This window comes from Phalangium opilio, unplaced genomic scaffold (genome assembly GCF_054372755.1).
Source record: "Phalangium opilio isolate 3A_F unplaced genomic scaffold, DU_Popi_V2 ptg000002l_1, whole genome shotgun sequence".
NCBI classification, from domain to species: domain Eukaryota; kingdom Metazoa; phylum Arthropoda; class Arachnida; order Opiliones; family Phalangiidae; genus Phalangium; species Phalangium opilio.
Window position 1 is genome coordinate 13,372,792 of NW_028324144.1, and position 26,959 is coordinate 13,399,750.

General features: G+C 36.3%; 1 protein-coding gene and 1 non-coding gene across 2 annotated transcripts; one reads left to right on the forward strand and one right to left on the reverse strand.

The window, feature by feature from the left end:
* Nucleotides 1–1,944: 1,944 nt before the first annotated feature.
* On the reverse strand, nt 1,945–14,514 carry LOC149720073 (multidrug resistance protein mrp-7-like). The gene is made up of 6 exons (XM_089863893.1): nt 14,075–14,514; nt 9,675–9,875; nt 7,604–7,779; nt 3,208–3,316; nt 2,607–3,131; nt 1,945–2,049 (listed from the first exon to the last, which is right to left on the reverse strand). The coding sequence occupies exons 1-6, from the start codon at nt 14,405–14,407 to the stop codon at nt 1,945–1,947; spliced, it is 1,449 nt and encodes a 482-aa protein (XP_089720019.1). The 5' UTR covers nt 14,408–14,514.
* Nucleotides 14,515–18,751: 4,237 nt separating this feature from the next.
* Nucleotides 18,752–18,824, forward strand: TRNAV-CAC (transfer RNA valine (anticodon CAC)). The gene has a single exon. It is a non-coding gene; the product is annotated as a tRNA-Val (tRNA).
* The last annotated feature ends 8,135 nt before the right edge of the window (nt 18,825–26,959 follow it).

Genomic DNA, 26,959 nt, shown 5'->3' on the forward strand with positions numbered 1-26,959 from the left:
TCCTAGTCGGGAACTAAAACTAGAACTAATCCACGTGACCAAGCAAGGCTGAGAGTCGGAAAGAAATGGAAAAACCTAGTATTATTTTAATTCGATGTTGGCTTTTCTTTTCGTCGTTTAAGAATAACTAATTGGCAGTTTATGAGAAATGTATTTCCGTGACAAAGAAAAACACGTTGAAGCGAGTTACAAAAGAGATTCCGTTCAATCGACGGTGTTAATAAACAAAAAATAATAAGTGAATTTTTGTTTCGGAAAAGGGACTAATTCGTTTTTTTTTAAAGAATACACACAAAATTTATAAGACTGGTTTTTTCCATTTTAAAAAATACCCTGGATTTTCTTAAAATTTTTAGCAGCAACGAAAACTTGACATCCAAATTCTACATGTCTAAATAGATACAGGGTGTTTCTGATAAGCATGTCATAAATTAAAGGGTGTGTTCTTTGGGTCAATTTGAGAACTACTATAAAGACCTAAATATTCTTTAGGTAAAACCAAGAAGTGATATCTAGTTTATTAGGGAGAAGGTATAAATTTACACATTTCTAGCTTTATCTCCAGTCCAAACGTAGGTCCGGAGTTCAGCCCCCGCCTCTAAATTACAACCAGCATCTCATTGGTTCTTGAAAACTCACGTCAGCGCGACGCGAATGACGTATTTTCCGACTGAGGAGAGGCGAAGTAGCCTAGCCTCCTTTTACGTCCCCCCTTGTATTTTGAAAGGGGGACTGGGACTATGGCGCGCGAATACTCGGGCATCTTATACCTTCTCCCTAATAAACTGGATATCACTTCTTGGTAAAACTATGCACAATACCAAAAATATTTGTGAGTAAGGCACCAAGATCTTATCAATCTGGGTATCTTTTGCTTCTCGCGGCTGCGGCTGGCCCGGCGGCTCGGGATGGGCCTCTCACGCTCAGCCGCTTATACCTAGCCAAGGCTTAGGGTTGTTCTCAAGCCTAATATTATTCGCAGAGCGATTTTTCGGTTGAAATTAAAAAAAAAATCTTATAATACATTGTTGAAGACTTTTTGAATGACTCGAAAATTTTCGAAACTTGAGCTATAAAACGTTGAATATTTTATAACGACTTGCGAACAATGCCGCAAATTTGCCTTACGAGCTTCTTGGTTAGGTCGACTCGAGGTCCGATGCAAAAAATAGTACTGGAGCCGTCGCCGATTGGTCTGGCATTAAAGAGGTTATCTACGGTTAGAGGCTTATGATTGGTTAAAAGGTTTTTTATTCGTTTGCTTAGATTTAACTTCGGGAATATAATAAAACCCTTGGCGAAAACTATGTTAAAGTTGGACTTACGTACTTATGTGTAAAGCCTAATCTGCTTTTGGTTATAGCACCTAAGAGAGTCTTTTCGATTAAAGTTTTCATGAACTATCGGTTTCACGGAATCGTTGATGAGCTGACCTATCTGATTCATTCGTTAATTTCTAGAACTTTCCTTTAATTAAGCATATAATGGTTTTATAGAAATAGTTTCCCAGAATTCACATAGTAGCAAACAACGTGAGAAAGGTAAAGTGGTGTTTAATAGGGACTATTTTTCGTGTAAGTTGGTTTTATGCTGTGCAGTTGCGCGAATTTTTAGGGTCTTTTTAAGCTTTGTTGGGCTCACATAAGTTCTCCGGATTGATAAGGCTTCGTTTTCTTAATCCCTTCTTGTAATACGTGAATTTGTTTTTCAGGAGAGGACATTATTACATTTTTTATCATTTGGTTTAAGAATATTTCGAGTTGGAATGTCATGAATTATAAGTTTCACCAGGAAGTCGTACCCCTCATTGAAGGGATAATTGGGGCAGTTTCTCAAGTGATGTCTGGGGTAAAAGGAGGATGGGCCAAACAAGATATTAAAAAAGGCAGATGACTGGGTTATATCGTTTTAAAAGGGTATATTCACATTTCACAACTAGGTTTACTACACCGTTTTCTCGTCATATAGAAACAAAGCAGGGAATAAGCCCAGAGAAATGGAAGACCTAGAACTATGGCGTTCTAAATGCGCGGTCATAACTCTTGTTTTCTATTAGAAGACAAAACTATTAATTTCATTGACTAATGAGCTTTCACCTCACTCTGAACCGTTTGAAAGATCTCAATGACTGAAAACGAAATTTTACATTCCAACCTATCCAAAAGGCTTGAAAACGGTTTCAAAATCTATTGTGTAAACGCGGCTGTAGAAACCCCCAAACAACTGCAAAAAATTTCTTGAAAGCCCCAACTTAAGGGCTTTCGGTAGTATTAAAATATCATAGTGAGGGAGGCATATATGCCAGCTGGTTCCTCCCCCCCAAACGCACATTCAGAAGTTCTAACATTTTATTATAGTTCTATGAAAAACAGCCCTATTTAATGAAGGGATTTTTGTGCTTAAGTTGCACGCATAGACTCTTAGATTAATTTTATCTTCGCAACCCTTCATATTTAATAATGTTGTCTTTTTTTTATGCTAAGCCCTACAAAAAGGCAATCCATATCGCTCTCAAAAAGATTTCTTTGTATATAACAACTTCAAATTAAAGGTTGACATAATACTGAAAAATTTCTCTAAACAAGAGACAGAAATACATATCCTACCTGAAGCAATATGTATCCAGCAAAAACAGTTATGAAGGGAATGACGAATATCGGTAAAACAATTGCATTAGTCAAAGTGAAAAGTACTAAAGTTATCAATAACATAACGGTTCTTCTTAAGGCTGATGGTAATTGCTGGTCGAGAGTGTCAATGTCCTGAGAGAAGCGATTGAGTAGCCTTCCAACTGGGGTCGTGTCGAAGAACAACATGGGAGAACGACATACGGTGACTAGCATTTTCTCGTGCAAACACTTTGCCGCTCGTAGACAGCACGAAAAGGTAATGATTACGCCCACAAATGACGCAGTGGCTTGGCTAAGACCAATAGCGACTAAGACTGCTATACGGGTTGTCTCTAAATAAGGATTGGCTTTAAAGTCTTCTTTCGTGTCCTCGCACCACAGTGCCAACCAATACACAGACGCCAAAGTAAAGATCGGATATCCGCTGACTATTATTACACAGATTAAACACCATATTCTTCCAAAAGCTTTGAAATATTTTTTATATGCTGAAAAAGATATCTTGAAAAGCAGAAACCAAAACGAAAGCAAATATTTTGAAAATGGGAAATTTCTAAAGAAATCAAAAAATACATACATTGCCTTCTTTGAGAGTCTCTTTAGTCATGAGTTTAGCCTCTTCTTGGAGCGACACATTTCCTTTGGACGTTTTAAGGTGCAATTTCCCAAGTTCTTTATTTAAAATACTAGAAAAAAAAACGCACTTTGAAAAAATAAAATGAGTACTATATTTGCAGGCAGTACACGTCTTGTTGCTTTAGTTCGTTCTAGAGATTAAGTGGCTCAAAGTACGTAATTGCAGCCACCAGTGGCGTAACTACAGGGGAGCAGAGCCCGCAACTGCGGGCGGGCCCATGGCTTTTGGGGGCCCTTTCGAAATTTTCCTTAAAGACTGATTGTCCCATATTTTATAAAGTGCCCTACAATTTCACAACTCGTCCAATAAAGTCCTATAATTTAGTGATTCCAAAAGAAATAATTTATGATCCCCGCTGTATGACGTTTTAAACGCAAGAATTAGTGATATCTCATTTGGTCAGAATGGTGAGATTAAAAAATCGCGGACCTCGCTTCGCTCGCAAAGAGTCTTGTTTCAGGGGCAGCCCTCTGGTTACCTACCAGTCACGTCTGATGTTCCTCAGGGCTCCGTGCTGGGACCCCTACTCTTTAATTTATATCTTTATGACCTTTCGGCGAAAATTAGCTCGGGGACAATGATGTGGCAATATGCGGACGATTCGTATTTATCCCGTCCTGTGAATGATTTACCTCAAGCCTTAGAATTACAGAAGGATGTAGATGCAATAATTGAATGGGGTACTGTCAATCACCTACGTCTTAATGCTCAGAAATGTTCTTATATGGAAATAAGCAGGCGCAAAAATCCATTTAGTTATGACTATAAAATAAGGAAAGATATCTTAGCTCGTGTACAAGTCACTAAAATCTTAGGCGTGTTCATTTCTAGTGACTTGAAGTTTAACTATCATATAAACACCATTTGCGCCAAATCTCGCCGTCTCTCAGGACTAATTATGAGAACTTTTGGTAAATCCAAGGCGTCTGTTATAACTTTCAAACCTTTAGTCACGCCAGTCTTGCAGTACGCATGCGAGGTTTGGGCGCCGTATTTGAAAAAGGACATTGCATGTATTGAAAGAGTTTTAAGACATTTTACATCTTTTATAGTTGGCCAGAGTTACTATGATATTCCAATGTACAATACCAGGACTAGGGTTTCTTACTCAGACCGTCTTAACACTTTGCAGTTGCTACCTATGTATCAACTTAGAGATATTTCAAGTTTACTATTCCTTTATAGAACTATTAATTGTGCGTATAATCTACCGTTGCTAAATTATATGACGATTAACGAACGGCATGAAGTCTTAACATTTGTGATTATATACCAACGTATTAAAAACATGTTACGTTAAATAACACCTGGTAAGCGTTGATGATTAGCTTAGTGTTAAGATTATTCTGTGTTTACCTCTTAAACGTGATAAAATAAGAAGTGTTTCTATTTGGAACACATTTTAAGGATCCTTATAGAGAAACAAAGATGTAATTAGACATCAACATTGAAGAAATAAATATTACCTCACACAATGTTTAACTTTATAACATGTTCAGATGTTGCAAACCTAAACACTTTTTTTTCTGTGTAGCACATACCTTTAAAATATGTTCAAGTATTAAAAAGAGTTTTGAAAATCTGTCATCTCTGAAAACATCTCTTCCTACCTGACCCTTTAAAATAGCTTGATATAGTCATTATCAGTCACTTTTATAACAATATGTTCAGTACCCCTTTAAATTTAGTGTACGTTCAATATCCCTTTAAACTTTAAAATAGATATTTTTGGATAGGCTAACAAAAGGTCTTGGTTACGAATAAAATGCATGTATAAATTACAATGGCTGGTTTTCCCAATGCGCTGGTTCCCTTCGACAATCTTTGAAACACGTGCAAAGTAAAGCCGAGGGTTCAACATCCTTAAAACTTTCCAAGGGTTGAAAGCCCAATATCAAGAAAACTTTCCATGGGCTCTACCCAAAAAGGTGAACGATTCGTCCCTACCCTCTTCGGCAAAGAGGTGAACGAGGACCAGCTCCTTGGTGACAAACAAAGGAGAGAAGTGTGTGTATAAGTGCGTACGAGAATTATAGCTGAAGAGAGTCGACTCTTGGAGCACGCGACCATGCCAAAACTCAGAGACTAATTTTAAAAAGCGGGTACCCTTACGGTCAAGCCGATGTTCCCGGCAATAAAGAAGCGGACCGTGAAAACGTGCGCGAATGTGTGCTAATGGAAGTGATCGAATGCCGCCGTTACGACATCGAAAACTAACGGACTCCACAAATACGGTACCGTACTAAATTAAATTAATTAATGGCTACCAGCCAACCCACAGTAATATGATTCTTATGTTTAGTTAGCGAAGTAGTTAATTTGTGTTTATGTTTAGGTTTAATAAGTATTTCATTTGTGTTTATGTTTAGCTATAGTTTCAAGTAATGATTTTTATGTTAAGTTAGTTAGTTTCTTTAAAGTGTTGAATTAAAATTGATTATTGCCAGTTCTATGACTTTTGTGTATCTTAAATGCTGACACTTTTCCTACCGTAAATATTCCCTAGACAATTGAGTAAGTTAGATTCCAACTCGACCGAAATCACGACGGAAATCCGGCAGAAAGGGGTTTGACCGAATTGTTTTGATGTCGAGCTCGACGGAAGTTCCGTTCGGCTGGGCGTAACATGTGTTCTTTTTTTTTACGTCATGTTCGGCTTTAAGACGGTGTCTTAGCCAATGAAATTAAACTATCTAGCGACCTCAAACCTTTACATATTTTTATATGGGGGTCTATCTTAAAGCACGATAAAAACCGACGGAATTCACACACCCGACGGTGTGCGTAGTGTGAACAGTAAGCACTACAAGTGAATTTTGATTAAATATTATATATTTTGATGGAAGTTCTTATTACACGCGAGCGACGCCGCGGGTAACAGCTAGTCCCTTTTATATTCACTTATTAATATTCACGGTGATTAGGGTTTTACACAAAAGATCTTTGCGGATTCCTATTCAACACAAAACATTATCAGTTTTCTTTTTCAAATTAATATCAAAGTTTCACGCAACGTAATAAAGTAGATAGCAGTTCAATTATTTAGAATGGGTTGCATTATGTTGGGCCATCCTAAAAATTATGGAACATTTCTTGGATTTTGTGACAAAATAACTATTGTTAAGTTCATTTCAGTCAATAGGTCAAAAACTAAGTCATGGTTCTACTTTTTGGATAAAAAGGGGGAACAAAAAATGCTTCCGCTTATTGGCTATAGGACACACTATTTGGGTCTTCAACACAGTTCCTAACTTGCTTCTATGAACAATGCGAACATAAACCGATTGCTTGAAAGGTTTTCGCTTCGAATTTAAGGGGATAAATGGGATTTCATATATTATTTATTATATTGCTGGTCAAAATTATTTGATTACTTCGTGGAGCGTTTTTAGACATATTAAAACAATATGCAGTACTGTATAGCTGCAATGTATAAATGTAAAGATATTTCGAAAAGTTACGTTTCCCATTGTTTTGTAATAAACAACCAAAACGTTTTAGTTAAGGTAAATACAGCGTGTCCAATAAAAGTTTACTTATTGGTGTAATGAAGAATGCCTCGCTACAGTTGACTTGTCACATATTTGCAACTTATATGTACGCTAGCACGTACATACTTTGAATTTATTTTTAATCCACAACACTGAATAAAAGGTAATTACAACAGTGTGTACTTGTAGAACTTGGTAAACAGTAAATAACTGCAACGGATCATTCTTTATTTTGCTAAGGCTCTTCAAATCTAAGTTTAATGTGGTAATGTTTCCTTGGGATGGCTAAGATTCCGCAATGTTTTTAATTAACAGATCAAAGTCAATTATAATAAGAGATTATAAAATGGATACTCGAACCTCCTAGATAAAAGGAGTTTTCCTCCGCGGTATAACACGATTTCTCCTTTCCATAAAAAATTAAAAACTTGCCGAGGCTAACGGCAGTAGTTAGTATAGGGTGCTGTCGTTAGCATAGGGGCTAGCCACCACCCCTCTATGCATTGTAAAGGGACCCACCTGTAAATAAGCCACAGGCTTAGTGTGGAAATCCCTTCATAGACAAAGCTTATATTACTATATTATTATTAAAAATACGATCTTTAAAAATAATGCGATACTTCATGACGAAATATTTTCTGGAAATTGAAATTTTTGTCTAAAAGTATTAAGATATATATTTTTTTGAAATTATTGGTGTTTTAAAGTCATGTATTTTCATTTCTGAATTACAGTCCCGTATCTATTAGGTTTTTAAGATTTTGACCACAAAAACCATTCTTATTAATCAAATCATAGAACAATTTTTTTTTATATTTATGAAAACCCACACACTATTTACTCACGATGGTTCCACTTTGCCTTCAATGTTTATGTGTTGTGCAAAATAATCTCTGGCCACTCCCTGACGGCTCATGATCTCGTCGTAAGTTCCCATCTCGATTACTCGTCCATCGTTCATGAAAAGGATCTCATCCACTTGTCTTATGAAGCTCAAGTTATGCGTAACCAAAACTCTCGTCTTAAAAAAATTACCAGTCAAGCAAACTTTCAAGCACGAGGGAGAGTTTAAATGATTATCATTCCATTAAAGTAAAACTATACGATACAATTTTCTCCTTTTTATCGATAGAGCGTATAAAATAATGACTGGGTCAATTGGAAGCACGGTTTTATCTGCAATTTTAAAGAAGGTACCGTAGGTACAAGCAATTAAGTTTCTATTAATGGGCCTATCGAGCCAGACTGAGGACTAGTGGAAACTTGAATGCTTGAATATTCTTGAATATTCTTGAATATTGCACATTGAAATGTGCTAATCGGTATATTCATAATTTTATAAGTTCTTTCGAATGTAAAGAAGAAAATTTTATCGTGAAGTATACCTTTAATGCAAAAGTGCTAAAAGGAACGTAATGGATAATATTCTGCTCAGTCTAGGGTGGCTACACTCTAAGAAATTGGAGTGTGATTTAACACCTTTATAAGTACTTTATATGGGTCCAAATTTGACACCGTTACAGGTGTACATTTACACCCCTGAAGGGATTTAATCACACTTACACTCTAAGAAAATGGGGTGTGCTTTAACACCTTTAAAAGTAGTTTATTAGGGTCAAAATTTGACACCGTTACAGGTGTTCATTTACACCCCTGAAAGGGTTTAATAACACTTATTTGAGCAATTGGTGGCAAAGATAAGTATAAAATTGTGCAACAGAGGTGCAGTGTAACACCTTTTTAACTCTTATATCGCACTGAAAGTGAATTTTTACTCTCATATTAGTGTTGTGCAACACCTTTCAGAGTGTCGCTTCACACCTTTAAGAGTGTCGCGTAACACCTTTAAGACTGGGAGATTTTTGGTAGGATAGTAGTAGAAATTCTAAAGTACTTTTCCTAGACTTAAGAGCAAAACCGATGACGTGAAAAACACTATAGTAGCTACATTTTGACCACTCATGAGGCATAACTCAAATATCGAGTATGGTTTTCCGGTTTAATTAAATTTTGATTATCCGCCATTCCGCAGTATTATTAGCAATCAATGCTATATTCTTAGCAGGGTTCCATCTTGAGAGAACTTCATCACCTATAGGGAGGAAAGTTCTCACATGCCTCTTTGAGCGAGGGTTGTTGCGTATAAAGTCATTTATACGGGTTTAAAAACTTCTGAAAAAGGCAGAAAGTTTTCAATTCGTACAAATGCATAGGGTATTAAATTAGATTTGGAGGCTATAATATTCAAGCAGTAGATATAGACGTTCTTGTTAAATTTAATAATCTCTTTTCACTAAAAGTTTTTCGAGCACCAGAAACGCGTTTAATCTAATTTGCACTACAGATTTTACAAAAAAAAATCCATTTAGTACTCTAATTTTTCTCAAAATAATGATAAAACATGTCACAAAAGCAAGTGCCCCACTTTGGCTTCTCAAGCTGGCCCTACTGTGAGACCAGTATCTAACTTAGTCTCGTTTTTTAAGAGTATCGCTTAACACCTGTAAGAGTGTCGCCTAACACGTTTAGCATAGTTTTATGAAGGTACAACACCGCCAGATTACCAATTTCTTTGTTAATTTTATTTAAAGGATAAAACTGTTTTCATTCATGAATATCATCTTTAAAAAAAGGTTTAACAAGTACGTTTTTCAATAATTTTTTACTGTTTGTATTGACTCTAATATTAAAACATTAATGAAAAATAAATGAAAGACCTTATTTAAGAAACCAGCAGTATTATAATTTTTCATGTTTAATTTCGAACGGTGTTTTAATAGTGTTATTTTACACCGAATTTACACTTTAAATTGGCCCCTAAAAACTCAAGGTAATAAAACACTCTTTTGGGTGTTTTTACGGTGTTTACACCGTTTTAACACCTTTTTAACACTTCCATTTCTTAGAGTGTATGACCTTACATGTGAAGAAAAGTCTAACGCCACTTACTTTGTCTCTAAGCAACCCTTTTGGTCCGATGACTTCGTTGAAGAGGTATTTAGCCACGTGAGAATCAACCGCTCCCAATGGGTCATCAAATAGATAAATATCGTCATTCCGATAAATTGCTCTGGCCAAGTTGACCCTTTGCTTTTGACCGCCACTTAAGTTGATACCCTATGTTAATCAAAAATCTAGTTCTCTTTTTAAATTAAATTCTTAAGCGACCCTGTTTAAAAAAATGTATAACTAAAAATATTCATGTCAACCTTTTTTATCGTTATTTGGCCAATGACAATTTTGATCTTTGAACTCTTACTGTTTTTACCTCTAGAAAAGATAATCTTAAAACTTCAGTTACAGTGTTTTTATTCAACCTAACAAGTTAGGGATGCTTCTGTGAGTGCGCTTTATGGATAATATCGAATTGTAACTCGGAACTGACTACTTTAAGCTGCTATTAAAGACATTGTTTTTGTTGGTTATACTATCCTCAATTTAAATCCGCGCGTGTCGAACGAACATTCTTCAAAGTATTATCTATAAACTTTCGGACTTTTTTCAGTCGAGTTTGAAAGCAATTTAAGCTCTCCCAATACGAGTAACTAAACTTTCGCGTAACACTCTATAATACTTAGTAAATAAGAACAAGTCCTACAAAAACCCTCTACCACCCCAATTCCCCCTTTTTTCACGGGAAGCCCTCCCATGAGCGGTTCTGGTATGAGCGGATCTCATAATAGCGGTCCTCATAACAGCAGTTCCCTAAATAGCGGTTTCCCGAAATGGCAGTTTACCCGTTAGAGCAATTACCGATACAGCGGTTCTCGTAAACGAGGCGTACCGTTAAAGCAGTTCTCTGAAGAGCAGAAAAACAGATTATGCGAAAAACCCTAGTTGTTTATATCTGAGTTATATGAACTCAAATAGAACTAGGTCGGATGTGGATAATTTGGTTAGGTTAAAGTTGATTATTTCAGCTAAATAGTATTAGGTCAGGTTAGGTTGAGTTTTTTGGGTTTTGTTTCGTTAAGTGAGACTTAGGTCAGTAATATTTTGGAAATAGTGTAACAATGTTACGCCTTTTCTACAATATTGTTGTTTATCTTCATTGACTTTCCAAATAATAATATCTCTTTTCCAAAAAATTACTGTTTACAATTATCTACTTCCGAATTAAAATAAGCTTTCTCGAGTTATTTTTCTATCCTGGTATGAGAAATGTAAACTGATACAGCCTGAAGCATAGTACAATATTGAAGTGTATTTTAAAATTTTTTTCAAAAGCACGGTCCTTTAGTAGGTTACATAACTGATTAAATGATCAGAGAAAAATGTAGTTTTTGAAACCAACGAGTACATATCTCTATTGTTTAGAAATGCTCGAAACTCAACACTAAGACTAATATTTCCCAAAATAGCAGCCGCTATTTCTAAAAGAGCAGTTTTGAACAATGTCGCTGTTTTTTTGGAATCGCGGTTGCTATTTCGAGAACTGCTCATACTAGGTCCACCCTTTTTCACTCTCTATACTAGGAGGTGGTAAATCGTCGTTTTGCAAGTTACCCAAAAAGCCTATTAAAACTGGGAGTTCTTACGCCTCACCTTTCACTATTATATTAAGTGCGCTAGAACTTGAATATATAAGCTTTAAAACGCTTCTGAACCACTATGGAATGCTAGATTTTCTTTAAAAACCTAAACCTGTTTAAAACAATTTAAAACTGGTGCCCACCTTCTCTGGCTAACAGTCTTACTGTTTCTATTAACACATTGATATTCCTATGGTATCATTTGTACGGGGTATACGCACGCTAGTAGAAATTTTAAATACTTGCAATACCCATTAATTGAATAAAAAATGTCGTTGTTCATGGAACGAACAATAGCAACCGTTTGTAGCCCATTAAGTTGCGCCTTCTTAGTTCGAAAGGCTTCTTTGACGAAATCTTTCACTTTTGTAAATTTGATTACTCATTTAAAGGTATGGCGACCGAAGGGGAGATTGATTACGGGTGAATCAATCCTTTTAACTAACCAATTTCTGTAGTATTGTTCGATTAAACAGCCATTTCCATATCATAACTCAAAAAAAATGTTCAGACAGTGTCCAAGAAGGTTCATATACTAATTTTTGTACATGAAAAGATTAGAAAAATAGGTGGTTTCGCAAACTATATCATCACCGTCCAGCTTGTTTTAATGTCTATGCGACGTCACTATTACTTCATAGGTTCATTGCAGAGAAAACATCATTCAGGGTGAAAAATCTAAATTTTCAAACTGTCTACTTGTTCAAATATTACAGTGGGCTTTGTGAATATGGATTTAGACGCTAAATTGTTTGTTTCCTGTTTAATAACAATCAAAATAGCAATAATAATATTGATATTTATTTCGTAACCAAAGTAATGAAGTCGAATGAAGTAGTAAACACTTTTGTTTGAATTTAACCATAGCCTCCTTTATCACGCGACTCGCGGACGCAGGCTGCTCGCGCTATAGAAGACCGCCCAAAGAATTATTTTCCTATGTTAAAGCGCGTATCGGGGATTTACGCTCGAAAAATCAAGCATTTTAAGCCGAAAATCAAAGCCGTCAGCTTTTATCATGGCCGTCTATGGGGGGACCACGTTTTTTGCCCCTAATTTGGCAAATACTGGCTCAAATCTCTTGAAATTTTAAAGATAGGTGTACTGAAGGATTTTTAATGATCGGGCAAAGTTTTAAAGCTCTAAAACTAATGGTTTTCCCTGAAATTCAATAAAGATTTGTATGTACATGAGCACAACCAGAAGATCTAGATTACTTCCGTTGAAATTTGACAGTTGTCAGCTTTTTTCTGAGCGTGTTTGATCAAAAACCTATATGATAATCATTTCTTCCTAGATGCTAATGAAAAGATAGGAATTAACATACGGAATTCAGGTGTTTGTCAATGAACTGATGTGGTTCAGTTTAATTTTAGAAGAACAATTCACAGCTGATACAAAGTTATTTTAACTCAAATTTTCCAACTATTTGAAGGGAAAACTAACCTATTTCTAAAATTTAAATGCTTAACCATACAAATATAAATCTAGGGAACTTCTAACTGTGGATACTAATTAACATTTCAGGAATTATAAAAAATTGTATGTGCTTATGAAATTTTTACTTATCACTAGAAAGTTACAAATTCTCTCTGGAAGGATGGAGGATTGAATTGGAAGGAGAGTGGGAGGTAAAGTGAAAACCAGTTTCAACAGCTAAAAACCGGTTTCAACAGCCAGTAACCAGTTTTTCTCGCCAATATCTCGCGCCGAAACCTTACCGGGAAATTTAAAACGAATAATGGTTGTGCTCATGTACAAACAATGCTTTATTGAATTTCAGGGGAAAAACTATTGGTTTTAGAGCTTTAAAACTTTGCACGATCATTAAAAATCCTTCAGTACACCTCTCATAAAATTTCAAGAGATTTGAGCCAGTATTTGCTAAATTAGAGGCAAAAAACGTGGTTCCCCCATAGACGGCCATGTTAAAAGCTGACGGCTCTGATTTAGGCTAAGTTTTAACTTTTTACAAAAAAACTAAAGGATATCATCTTTTGAAACTTTGCACAAAAATCACAAACCTTATTTTACACATGTCATTAAAATTTCAAGAGATTTGAGCCAGTATTTGCCAAATTAGGGCCAAAAAACTGTGTTTCTTCCATAGACGACCATGTTAAAAGCTGACGGCTTGGATTTTCGGCTTAAAATCCTTGATAATTTGATACGCGTTTTTGGTCCTATTTGGCGGGCAGCGCGAGCAGCCTGCGTCCGCGAGTCGCGTGATCCAGGAGGATATGCTTTAACTTTTAGCATTGCCTGCCAAATTGTAGCAGACGACACATAACAATATCATCCTCTAGAAATACGGCCGACCGAAACCTAATTTCTTAACAGTAGTATGACTTTGTGTGACGTCTCGAAAAGAAGTTGCACTTTGCGAAATCACCTAAGACTTAAAAGTTTTGCGGGGCAACTAAAGTAAGACTCTCTTCTCAGAGCGGGTTTCCTCTTCTTTTTCATTGCCCTAATTAAAGCATAGCGCGGCTCCCTACAAGTTGACTTTCCTTACGAACTCCAGATTTGGCTTGGCGAAGGCTAGCGGGATTTATACGTGCATGAATAAATCCCGCCCACTAGCCTTTGCCAAGCAAAACCCGGAGTTCAGGAGGAAAGTCCCCTTGTAGGGGATCCACAGGAGCCACGCTATGCTTTAATACCTGTGCGCACATTTAGGCACGAAAGAGAGTAAAAAATCGAATTTTGTAAGTTACTTCTATTTTGACTGTCGGTGATAATTTAATGGTCTTCCACTCACAAAAGGTTTCCATTGAAACTTACCCTCTCTCCTATCTCTGTTTCATCATAAGCGGGTAGGTCGTTGAGATCTGTTTGTAAGGCGCATGCGCGTATAACGTCGTTATATCTTTCCAGGTCCATGTCGTTGACGAAGAGTATATTCTTTTTGAAAGAAGTGTTCTGGATCCAGGGTTGTTGAGTGACGTATCCCACTCTCCCGGCAACTCTCACCTCCCCCTTCATTTTCTTAATCTCGGAAACCAGAGTGGCTAATAACGAAGACTTGCCACAACCCACCGGTCCCACCACGGCCACCAACGAACCACGGGATACTTTGAAATTGACGTCATTCAGAGATGCTGCTTCATCGTCCATGTTCCAATAAAATATGCCATTCTTAACCTCAATTGCTGAAATTTTCAAAGTAATGAATTTTTGTATCAATCGTTCTTGGAAAATGACAAGTCAAAAGAAATTGCTAGAAAAATCAAAGCTCAGGTATAGCATTTCGCAGTTTTATTTGTACGAAAAAATATGCCTTTGACATGTGAATGGCGTAAAGTCAACGAATGTATTTCACTCAAGATCAGATTATAATGTCTGAAAGAAGATATTGCAAAACGTCTCGGTTGGAAGTATGTGACATATGAGGGAGGTTTCGTTTAATAACTGAGTTTAGTGTTGAATAACGTAGTACATAACTGATTGCAAAACTTAAAAAAATGCAGTGAAGTGAAAGGCGCATATGAAAGCAAAGAGGAGAGAGAGGGAGATATAAACGCGCTTTATAAAATCCGCCGAAAAATGGGAAAATAGGGGGTAGTAAAAACAATTTTCGGTACGTTTAGTTTTAGGACGCACATCCTTTGCGCATGGGGGGATTGATCTCCTCGCCTTATCTCTGTCACCCCCTTCGTCAACTGTGCGCGAGAAAGCAGCGCTCAGGCGCCGCGGTGTACCGTAGATTTACCCCCGTTTTCACCATGCATGGATCCCGGCGGCCTATACTGATTCTCTCTCCCTCTTTCTCTCCTCTTTGATGAAAGGACTAATGGCGTCCCTAGTCGTGAGTTAATTGAGGTCGAGAGTCCACAACCAAAAAAAGGGATAGGAACAAGACGATCCAAGGGCTTGTAATAGCAGCCACATCGTACCATACTTAACAGGGGTACAGAAAATTTGAGTGAGTAGCCCTTCGATGCGCTTCTGTTTTAAAATTATTACTGAAATTTTATTACTTCAGTTATAATTATATTGTGACACGAACGGAAAACGTGAGTGAGTACCCCTAGGATGCGCAACCTTTAACAGTGGTAAAACGAAATACCCATTAAAAGAAATACAGATAATCACAGTGAATAGCCCCTCGATGCCCTAACAAAAAATTATCCTTCCTTCAAACATTGCCCACTCGATCACGCGCGTCACGACGCAAGCTGCTCGCGCCGTGACGCGCGTGATCGAGTGGACTATGCTTCAAAAAATTTACTTACGTTATAATTGTAATATCTGGGGCCCCAAGCTAGTACCATCTTTTAAAACTCTTCTCGATTTATGGAGAAATATACGTAACTTCTAATAATAAACACCACCTTAAACCATTCCAAATATAACGTCGGTATATATTTCCTTTTGCTTTTAAAAATTCCCCTCGATTTCTTTGAATTTTGAAATAGAGGGGCGAGATAAAAAGTGTGAAACCCTTATTGTTGGCGGGTGACAGGAAATTTAAAGGGAGTATTAAACCTCCAATTTAAATTAAGGCAATACTAAAATCCTCTCTCTCTAACTTTAAATATATCGAGCAAACGTAAACCACAATTCACAAAGCTTAACCTTACATGTACAATTAAATGCAGTGCTTAAACTTACTATTCTAATCCCCATCCTTTTAAAATACACGAACGAAAAATATTACCTCACCACAATTTTCTCACATACACTCTCACTTCAATGACGAACGAAAAATTTTATACTGCCAAAGGCATAAAATAACCATTTCTTCGGTTAGCTCTGACATAACCATTTCTTTGGGTAACTCTGACCACATCCCAAATCGCGAAAAACTACTACCACTACCACACCCACCACAGGCTCGCGGGACAAACTAATAGCCTCATCGTATATTCACGATGTACGATGTGGCTAAAAAGAGCGTTGTTATTTGGGAAAGAGTGTTTCTGCATGAGATTGACGTCAAGGGAAAAATACCAGAGGTCCGGTTTTCCTCTGTAGGTGTGGGTGAGACCCCAGTATCAGGAAAACAGCATAGTTAATGCAGATGCTAGGGAATGGTGCATTATTATGTCTCTCATGCAGTTAGATAAAAATATTGTACTTTCACGTATTGCCTTTGCGAATTAAAACATCTAATGCTAAATTATGAGATTTTTCCTTTTTCACATCAAGGGAATAAAATTAGCTCTAGTGGCGGACGAATTTCTTTTGTAAATGACACGGACGGACACTGATGCATATATATAAAGGGAGAGTGAAGAGGAAAATCAAGTGATTTTTTATCGATTATTTTACTAATTATAAGACCATTATGCATAGTGAAACATCCAGGAAATTTCTTCGAACGTTTTTAAAATTCAAATTAGGTTCAGATTTTACGGATAATTTGAAAAAATGAACCTCCGACCTATCGCGTAATGCCCTGCCTTTCTGTTAATAAAATTTCTGATGCACGGAGATATTTCCTGGATGTTTCACTATGCAGAATAGTCTTAAAATTAATAGAGGAATCGATAAAAAAAACTTGATTTTACACATCACCCTCCCTTTAAGGTGTGGTGCCAATATTTAAAAATTTAAAACACAGCGAGTTTCACGAGAGGTCTCGCGGAGCCATACTATTTTCTTAAATTTAGCCGTTGAGACGCTTGGCTTTTTGGTGGTGCACCGCATTCTAGACTAGGAAGAGTTGTTGTAATCATGAAATTAATTAGTTGATTCAGTTTGTAGTGATAGAGGGCACCACCTTAACTTGCCACTATAAATAGCGAGGCCCTGCCGGTAATAAGGGGGAGTCGGTCACTAGCCACGGGGCAGAACGTTCGCGTAAAGAAATGACGATGTGTTTTAATCATAACGATAAAGAAATAATAAATGTTATGTTTTAAGTAAAATACTCGAATTCTCATTTACACAACTCCACTAATCTAATCAGTTTATAAACCCCGCGGAGAACCCAACAAGAGTTCACGCTTTAAGCCTGGTTCACACCTGGAGAATTGAGGAGCGAATAGCCCGTCATGAACAGTTCGCTCGTCCGTTCGTCTAGTCTGACATAGTTTTGGCCATTCGCTCACCCCGTTCGCCCGGAATAGTTTCTAAACTATTTTTACGAGCGAATAGGTCAGCTTTGCCCGTATAAAATGTGGGTGGGTAGTAGGCCTTTTATTCGCTGCTCAGCTCTTATCTATTATCGCCCAAAAATCTATTTTTTTCTTTCTTTCATCCAAATGTACTTGGCCTTATCTTAAAACATGACCAAGACGTTCACCTGGAGGAATGCTTTGTCTCAAAATTGTGTCGTTCTTCTGAATATAAGGACCCACCATTTGCAATAAACTCTCAAATGTTGTCGGAGTCATTCTCAAGCACTTCTTATAATTGGCTCTATCATTCATTCGTAATTGCCGCAATAGATTGTAGATACTGAATTGGTTACGACGCTTAATAAAATCCCATACAGTCCTTTTGATTTTTTTCTTGGCCGGTGGATTAAGTTCATCTTCTAGCTACAAAAATCCTACCCCAATGCATTGCAAGCACCTTCTTTCTATCATTCTATCATCCATTGGAAATGATGACAAAAAGACAAACCAGCCAAGCTTTCTGATTTTCCCGCCAATATAGCACCCCCTAAAGCTATCATTTTGAAGAGTTCGCCCCTCAATTCAGTTCGCTCCTCCGTTCGATCCTCAATTCGCCAGGTGTGAACCAGGCTTTAGTCGTCCAATTTTAAAGGCTCTCTGCTCCGCGCTTAATTAAGCAGATTTTTTCTTTCACTCCGAATGGATTCAGCCAATAACACTCTCTTTCGTTAGTATGTATTTAAATATAAGGAAACACTTATCCTAGTCCTTCTATGACATACCATATTGGGCGTTGCTATCCATCTGCTCAACATAATCCTCGGTTTCCACAAGACTTAACAAGTTTGCGATTCTTCTTACAGAGACGTACGACTGTAAAGAATCATTTAAAGCATTAGTTTAATTTTGAAAATCTTTCGACAAAAGGGCAGTCAACAGGACATTCATTAAATGGAGGATGAAGAGGAAAATCAAATTATATTGTATCGATTCTTCTACAAATTATAAGACCATTCTGCATAGTAAAACATCCAGGAAATATCTCCACATTATTTTAAAATTCAAATTCTACAGGGCCGGTAGGCCTTTGTAGATATGACTTGATACCGTTTTGTAACATTAAAGTAATATTCACCCGCTTTTGCTAATTTCCTATGGAGATTAACATGGGTTTTTCGTGATTTTTCCCCACCGATAACTTAAAAACTACAACGAAGATACTTTTCGGAATTATCTTAAATTAACAATTAAGTATTCAGGGTGTGCTATCGGCCAGCTTGATCAAAACAATTAAGTCTAAGTATGTTAATTTTACTTAATTATAAAAGTACGGCTTTGACCATCGTGATTGGACATAATAATTAGCTAGATCTCTAGGAAAACTCAGTGCTACCACGTATCTATGGTGCAGTGGTTATCACGTCCGTTTCACATGCGGAAGGTCCCAGGTTCAAGCCCTGGTAGGTGCATGTTTTGACCATCGTGATTGGGCAAAAGAATTAGCTAGATCTCTTGGAAAACTCAGTAATACCACGTATCTATGGTGTAGTGGTTATCACGTCCGCTTCACACGCGGAAAGTCCCACGTTCGAGCCCAGGTTGATAAATGTTTTAACCATCTTGATTGGACATAATAATTAACTAGATCTCTTGGAAAACTTAGACTTACCACGTGTCTGTGGTGTAGTGGTTATAATATATATTTAACAATTATTTCACTTCACTTGGTTTAATAAGGTGACATAGGTAGCGTACTTTTTCCCTACTTTTAAAACCATTAAACTAAGTAATATTAGAAGTTCAATAGATTGTCTAAAAAAGATGTTAAAAGCCACTGTAAATGGTGCATAAATGCTTAATATTTCCTTAATACTTGCAAATAATATTCTAAGGGAGCGGTAGCTCCCTTAGATAAGGCCTGATGACGGCTTTAATGTATAAGGAAGGTTTTTGGATTGGTTTTAACTTTTATCGTATTAAGTTTATTGTTTCGAAATTTTTCTACTGAACTAAAATCCGGGCCCTTAATATGTGGTAAAAATTTCAAGATGATCCACCTAATAGTTTATTTTATAAAGCATAAAGTTGCTAAGGGTGGTTTTCATTTCCATAAAATTAATCACAGATTTTGGCGAAAAACTAGAGAATCTCCATAGAAATAACATGGGAAATTTTCCAAACTTACCCATTTTGTAACTACCCTTACAAAAATAACTATACGTTTGATAGATTTGAAAACGGTCTTAAATGAAAGCCCCATTTTTAAAGTGGGCGCCAATTTTTGTTTCATTAAGAAAAGCAAAGTTTAAGTATTGTTTTTAATAGTTTTAAGTACCTGCTCCGAATTACGTGGTTTACCTTTAAACTGTGGAACTTAAGACTTTTTTGCTTGGGTTAAGTAATAAAGAAAGTCATTCTAGGACATACGTCGTTTTACTGCGGATAATCAAATTGGTAGGGCAATTAGCTAGCTTAATTGTCATTATAACTATTGCGCGTCCAACTAATTTAGTTGCGAAGTACAGATTAAACTTAATTAAACAAAATAAGCAATTAAAGATAATTAAACAAAATAAGCAATTAAAGATAATTAAACAAAATAAGCAATTAAAGATAATTAAACAAAATAAGCAATTAAAGATAATTAAACAAAATAAGCAATTAAAGATAATTACCAAATATAGGTAATTAAATTTTTACACGAGTCTGCTTGTGTACAAGTCTACGGAATCTGTTTAAGCGCAGACCTACAGAATATTTTTGTGCAAAGGAGTATAAAATCTCTTTGTGCAGAGGCCTATGCAATCATTTCGTGCACAGGCCTATGGAATATTGTTTTACACAGGCCTCTGGAATATTGTTTTACACAGGCCTATGGAATATTGTTTTACACAGGTCTACGGAATGTTTTTGTGCAAATCTGCATGGAATCCTTTTGAGTATAGGAGTATGGAATCTTCTGTGCACAGGTCTATGGTATTTTTGATCATGGGTCTATGGTATATTTATGTGCACAAGTTTAAAGAATCTTTATTTGCACAAGTTTGAAGAATCTTTATGTGCACACAAGTCTGAAGAATCTTTATGTGCGCACAAGTCTGAAGAATCATTATGGGCACACAAGTCTGAAGAGTCTTTATGTGCACACAAGTCTGAAGAATCATTATGTGCACACAAGTCTGAAAAATCTTTATGTGCACACAAGTGTGAAGAATCTATGTGCACACAAGTGTGAAGAATCTATGTGCACACAAGTCTGAAGAATCTTTATGTGCACACAAGTCTGAAGAATCATTATGTGCACACACAAGTCTGAAGAATCTTTATGTGTCCAAGTGAAAAATCTTTATTTGCACAGGTCTACGACTTCTGTTTGTGCACAGGTCTACGACTTCTGTTTGTTCACAGGTCTACGACCTCTGTTTGTGCACAGGTCTATGGAATCTGATTTGCTCATTTCTATGACATCTCTTTTTGCGCAAGTCAATAACATTTGTTTATGCTCAAGTCTAAAACATCTGTTTGTACACAAGGCTAAAACATCTGTTTGTGCAGAAGTCTATTCCATCTGTTTGTGCACAAGTCTATTCCATCTGTTTGTGCACAAGTCTAAATCATCTGTTTGTGAACAAGTCTATAACACCTGTTTGTGATCAATTCTATAACACCTGCTTGTGAACAAGTCTATAACACCTGTGTGTGAACAAGTCTATAACATCTCTTTGTGCACAAGTCTCTAACATCTGTTTATTCACAAGTCTATGACATCTGTTTATTCACAAGTCTATGACATCTGTTTGTGCGCACGCGAGTGACGTCTGTCTGAGCAAAGGTCTACGGAATATTTTTGAGCACGGGTCTACGTATTATTTTTGTGCAAATGGGTATGGAATCTTTTTGAGCATAAGGGTTTGAAATCTGTTTGAGCATAGGGGCATTGAAAATGTTTGTGCATAACTCTATGGAATCTGATGTGCACATGTCTATAACATCTCTTTTTGCGCGAGTCTGCGACATTTCTTTGTGCACAAGCCTGTGATTCTATTTGTGCACAAGTGTACGAAATATTTTTATGCATTGGTGTACGGAATATTTTTATGCACAATTGTACGACATATTTTTGTGCACAGGTGTACGAACTGTGTTTGTTCACACGTGTACGGAATATTTTTGTGCATAGGTGTATGGAATATCATGGTGAAAATGGATTTGGAATATTTTTGTAAACAGGTGTACGGAATATTTTTGTGAAAATGGATACCGAATATTTTTGTGCACAGGTGTACGTGAAAGTTTTGTGCACAGGTGAACGTGATATTTTTGTAAGGAACATTTTTGAGTATAGGGATATGGAATGTTTTTGTGCAGAGGTCCATGGATTATTTTTGTGTACAGGTATATGGAATGTTTTTGTGCAGAAGTCCGTGGAATATTTTTGTGTACAGGTATATGACTCATGTTTGTGCACAAATCTATAGAATGTTTTGTACACCGGTCTAGGACATATGATTGTGCACAAATATATAGAAGGTTTTGTACACCGGTCTAGGACATATGATTGTGCAAAGGTCTAAGGTATGTGTTTTTGCACAAATATTTGACATCTATTTATGCACAAGTCTAAGGTATCTGTGTGTACAGGTCTACAAAATATGTTTGTGCACAAGTCTGAAGAATCTTTGTGTGCACAAGTCTGAAGAATCTTTATGTGCACAAGTCTACGGAATCTCTTGTGCAAATGTCGATGACATCTCTTTTTGAGGAAGTCTATGAAATCAGTTTTTTACACAAGCATATGACATCTGTTTGTGCACAAGTCTATAACATCGGATTGTGCAAAACCGTGTGACTTCTGTTTGTGTACAAGTCTGTGGAATCTATTTGTGCACGAGTCTACGTAATATATTTGTGCGCAAATCTATGGAATCTGTTTATGCGCTAGTCTACGGAAAATGTTTGTGCAAATGGGTGTGGAATATTTTTGAGCATATAGGGGTATGGAATGTTTCTGAACAGGTCCAAGGCATGTTTTTGTGCACAGGTCCATGGAATATTTTTGTACACAGGTCTATGTCACATGTTTATACAAAAGCCAATAGAATATTTTGTGCATAGGTCAATGGAATCTTTTTGTGCACAGCACAGTTTTATGAAATATTTTGTGCGCAGGTCTAGGGAATATTTCTATGCAATGGTTACATCTCCATGAAATCTTTTGTTCACAGGTCTATGGAAACTTGGTGTGCACAAGTCTATAGAATGTTTTTGTGCACATGTCTATGACTTCTGTTTGTGCACAAGTCTATGACTTCTGTTTGTGCACAAAACTATGGAATCTGGTTTCAACATGTCTATGACATCTGTTGTGCACAAGCCTGTGACTTCCACTTGTGTACAAGTCTACGCAATTTTTTTGTGCACATGGCTACGGAATCTGTGCACAGATCTCCGGAATCTGTTTGTGCACAGGTTTAAGGAATCTGTTTCTTTACAGGTCTACGGCATCTGTTTGTGCACAGGCCTACGGCTTTTTTTTTTGAGCACAGGTCTAGGGAATCTTTTGTGCACAGTTTTATGGAATCTCTTTGGGCACAGGTCTATGGAATATTTTTGTGCACAGGTCTATGAAATCGTTTTGTGCAAATGGGTATGGAATCGTTTCGTGCAATTGGGTATGAAATTGTTTTGTGCAAATGGTTATGGAATCTTTATGGAAACAGGTCTATGACTTCTGTTTGTAAACAAGTCTAAGACTTCTGTTTGTGCACTAGTCCGTGGAATGGCTATGGAATCTTTATGGAAACAAATCTATGACATCAGTTTGTGCTCAATTCTAAGGGATCTGTTTGTGCACAATTCTAAGGGATCTGTTTGTGCACAAGTCTACGGGATCTGTTTGTACACAATTATATGACATGTGTTTTCACAAGTCTATGTTATCTACGAAATATGTTTGTGCACTCAGGGTGACCACAAATAACCTTGTAATAGTTATAGGAAAATAGGAAATTTACAATTGATTTACAGGAAATTATAGGAGACTAGCTGTTACCCGCGGCATCGCTTGAGTGTAGTAAGAACTTCCATCAAGTATGGGTACATTTTACTGATTCGACTAATATTTTTGTAGCATCCTAGGAGCGAAGGCACTCGGCGTCGCCCATCAGCTCGTCGAAACATTTTTTATTACTTTACACGCAGACATTCTATAAAGAAAGGTTTTTAAATATCTGGCCGCCATTTAAAATATGGCAACAAATCGATCCCGAAAGACCATATAGCCCGTCTATAGGTTAAAGGAATCCAGTGTACTAAATATTTGTGAATTCGGTTGAAACTCACGGACTTTCTTACAAAGAGAAGATTTGTTACATTTCTGGGCGCCATTTATGAAGATGGGGGCGGATTGGAAAAATCTTTCTTAGTACGCGCCTACTACTTACGAAAAACGTTCCTCCAAATTTTCAGCCTTCTGGGGCTAGCGGTTTGGGCTGGGCGATGATTATCAGTCAGGACTTTGATTTATATAGATATAGATGTATAATTAAAAAAACAGGAAAAGACAAGAGAACTACTCTTGAAAAAATAGCAAAATATAGGTTGCAAATGCTTTGAAAGTAATAAGACAAGATTTACAAAGGAGCTTCGGTTTAATTATAACCATAAGTTCGTAAGATATGTTACATAAATTTGTCACTGGAACCTGAGAGCTTGTCTCGAAGTGACGTAAATGAAACGTCATAGATTCTCGTAAAGCGACGCCTGATGAGGCCCTGTCAAAGGCTTAGTACAGACTAAATAGGAAGATGGAGTAGAAAATCGAGTGTAGTCAATTCTCGCGTCGTTCTCGAACTAGCTCTCATTAAGTCTCTAGCATTTCGAAATATAGGAAGAGTCATACTTATGGAACGTAATCTTAGAAACATATGCTATAACTTTAAAACCACAGACTTCCGTGACAAATATTTTTAGAGGCTTCCATAGCTTTGGTGATATATAACAAAACCAAAAGTGAGAGCCCACAAAATATCTACAATTTCAAAAAATAGGAAAATATAGGAAAATTATCGAAATTATAGGAACTAATAGGAAGACATCCGAAAATAGGAAAAATTATAAAATTTAGGAAATGTGGTCACCCAGCGCAGGTCTATGGAATATGTTTGTGCACAGGTGTATAGATTGTTTTTGTACACAGGTCTACGTAATAATTTTTTAGCCTAAGTCTTCGGAATCTATTTGTATTATTGCATCCACTGTGCTTTGCACGTGAAAACGACGAGAAGGCAATTTGAGTTGGACTGGGCGTTGAAGCAATCAAGAGTAATACTTCTATAATAGATGGTTAGGGCCTTGTTAGTTCAAACGTGGTAACTAATATACGCGAAACACCACAAGACTTAATGGAGCGCCTGCTTTTCAGTATACGTTTTAAAAAAAAAGTTTCTGAACAGTTTTAATTCATATTACGACTGAAGTGGCAGATATTAATCAAAACTGTCTTTGTACACAAAGACGCGAAAAAGTAAGAGATAAGTGTAGAAAATTAATTGTTTGAAGTAACAGATATTCAAATTTTCATTTTTGAAGACGTGAATATAAAACATCAATTATTTGAAAAAATTTCTTATCTTAGTTTTTTCACAAAAATTTCAGAGAAACTACCTTGATACTACTGTTTATATTCGAGAAACATTTGCTTCGAGGAAGTTCAAATACTCGGATATCTGAAAAATAGAGCTAGAAGTATTTATTTTTATATTTCAAAATTGAAAATATTGCGAACCGAAAATTACATTCGCCCTTTGACTGTGATGTAGTTATTAGAGTCAAAAGGATCTGTAGCTTTGAGAGATATACAAAACGTCAATTTTTGAAACCTCGAAAACTTTAAAATAAACGAACACGTTTTGTTAAGTTTTCATGCTTGTTTTATTTTGTCTGCTATCTACAATTTTCTGCCTATTTTATTCTCCTTATAGGCCCGAATATTCAAACTAACTCTAAATTTTAAAAAGAAAATAAAATGCATACGTTTTCTATTTTTAAAATGATGCACATGTTTAAGGATAAAATATTTTACTTAAGGAATTTTGTTGAAAAAAACTAAGATAAGAAATTTTTTCAAATAATTGATGTTTTATAATCACGTCTTCAAAAATGAAAATTTGAATATCTGTTACTTCAAACAATTAATTTTCTACACTTATCTCTTACTTTTTCGCGTCTTTGTGTACAAAGACAGTTTTGATTAATTAGTAAATGGCGTGAATTGATCATAGAAATGGGGTTAAAGTACACCCTAAATGATGTCTTTTATGGCACTGGAAAAAACAGTATATATGGTGTTTGAATGCACCATTATATTTTAGAGTGCAAATGTATGACGGTAAAGCAAACATAATTATTCAAAATTTAATTACATTAAGACTGAAGTGACAGATATTATATAAAAACGTCATGGTTTGGACCAAGGCCGAAAAAACAAACGATATGTGTGTGGTTTATCAATTGACTGAAGTTTCAGATATTGAAATTTTTTTCTAGTTCTTTTTATCCACTCAATCCTTAATCAATATTTAATTCAATCAACTGATTTTACTGTTAATCGATCTAGTCCCTCTAAATTAATTGAAAAAATTACATATCTACGCTTTTTCAAGAACAATTAATTTCATGATAAAATGTTTTCGAAAATGTAATTGTTCTTGAAAAAGCGTAGATATGTAATTTTTTCAATTAATTTAGAGGGACTAGATCGATTAACAGTAAAATCAGTTGATTGAATTAAATATTGATTAAGGATTGAGTGGATAAAAAACTAGAAAAAAATTTCAATATCTGAACTTCAGTCAATTGATAAACCTCACACATATCGTTTGTTTTTTCGGCCTTGGTCCAAACCAAGACGTATTTATATAATTAGGTTTAGATTTTATGGATAATTTGAAAAAAGGACCTCCGACCAATCGCGTAACGCCCTGCTTTCCTTTTAACAAAATATTCGTCTTATAATTAGTGGAAGAATCGATAAAAAATCACTTCATTTTCCTCTCCACCCTCCCTTTAAGGATTCTTTTGGAAACAAATTCCGTTGCACAGGTAATTTTTTCATTTTGAGAATTTAACGAAGCAATGCCCAGGGCTAGCAACTCAGAGTAATCGGTGTACACGTGGTACCTTTGATGGTTTTAAAGGATTAAGCATAATCGTCAAAATAGTAACTATGACAATGCTACAAAATTACGCATAATCCGAACTTAGACAGAGCTAAAAAATTGCACATAACTCTAGAATTATGTGCAATTTTTAAGGCCCTCCTAGATAGAAAGCCAAAACTTCCCGCAATGTTAAAGAAAAATCACAGTTTTTCGCTAAATTTCCCGTAGAAAATCCATGGGGTTTTTGTTGGTCCATCACATTGAATAACTTACGCATCGTTTTCACTTGGCGTAAATCAGACGTTTTTTCCCGACGTCAAGCGACAACCGAATAAAAACATAGTTACACTGGACCAAAATTATGTTGAGTGTGGCGATATTAGCTTTCTATTTTTTCGGCTGCGTTCTACTAGAGATGGGCCGATACCGATATTTGGCTAAAC

Excerpts from the sequence above, each read along its gene's own strand:
- LOC149720073 (XM_089863893.1), bottom strand. The coding sequence starts at position 14,407 with ATGGACGATGAAGCAGCATCTCTGAATGACGTCAATTTCAAAGTATCC. Across the intron at positions 7,780-9,674 it reads GACTTTTCTTCACATGTAAG|ACGAGAGTTTTGGTTACGCA; the intron begins GTCATACACTCT and ends AATTTTTTTAAG. Across the intron at positions 2,050-2,606 it reads CTGGATACATATTGCTTCAG|AAAACAAGAGTTATGACCGC; the intron begins GTAGGATATGTA and ends GTCTTCTAATAG.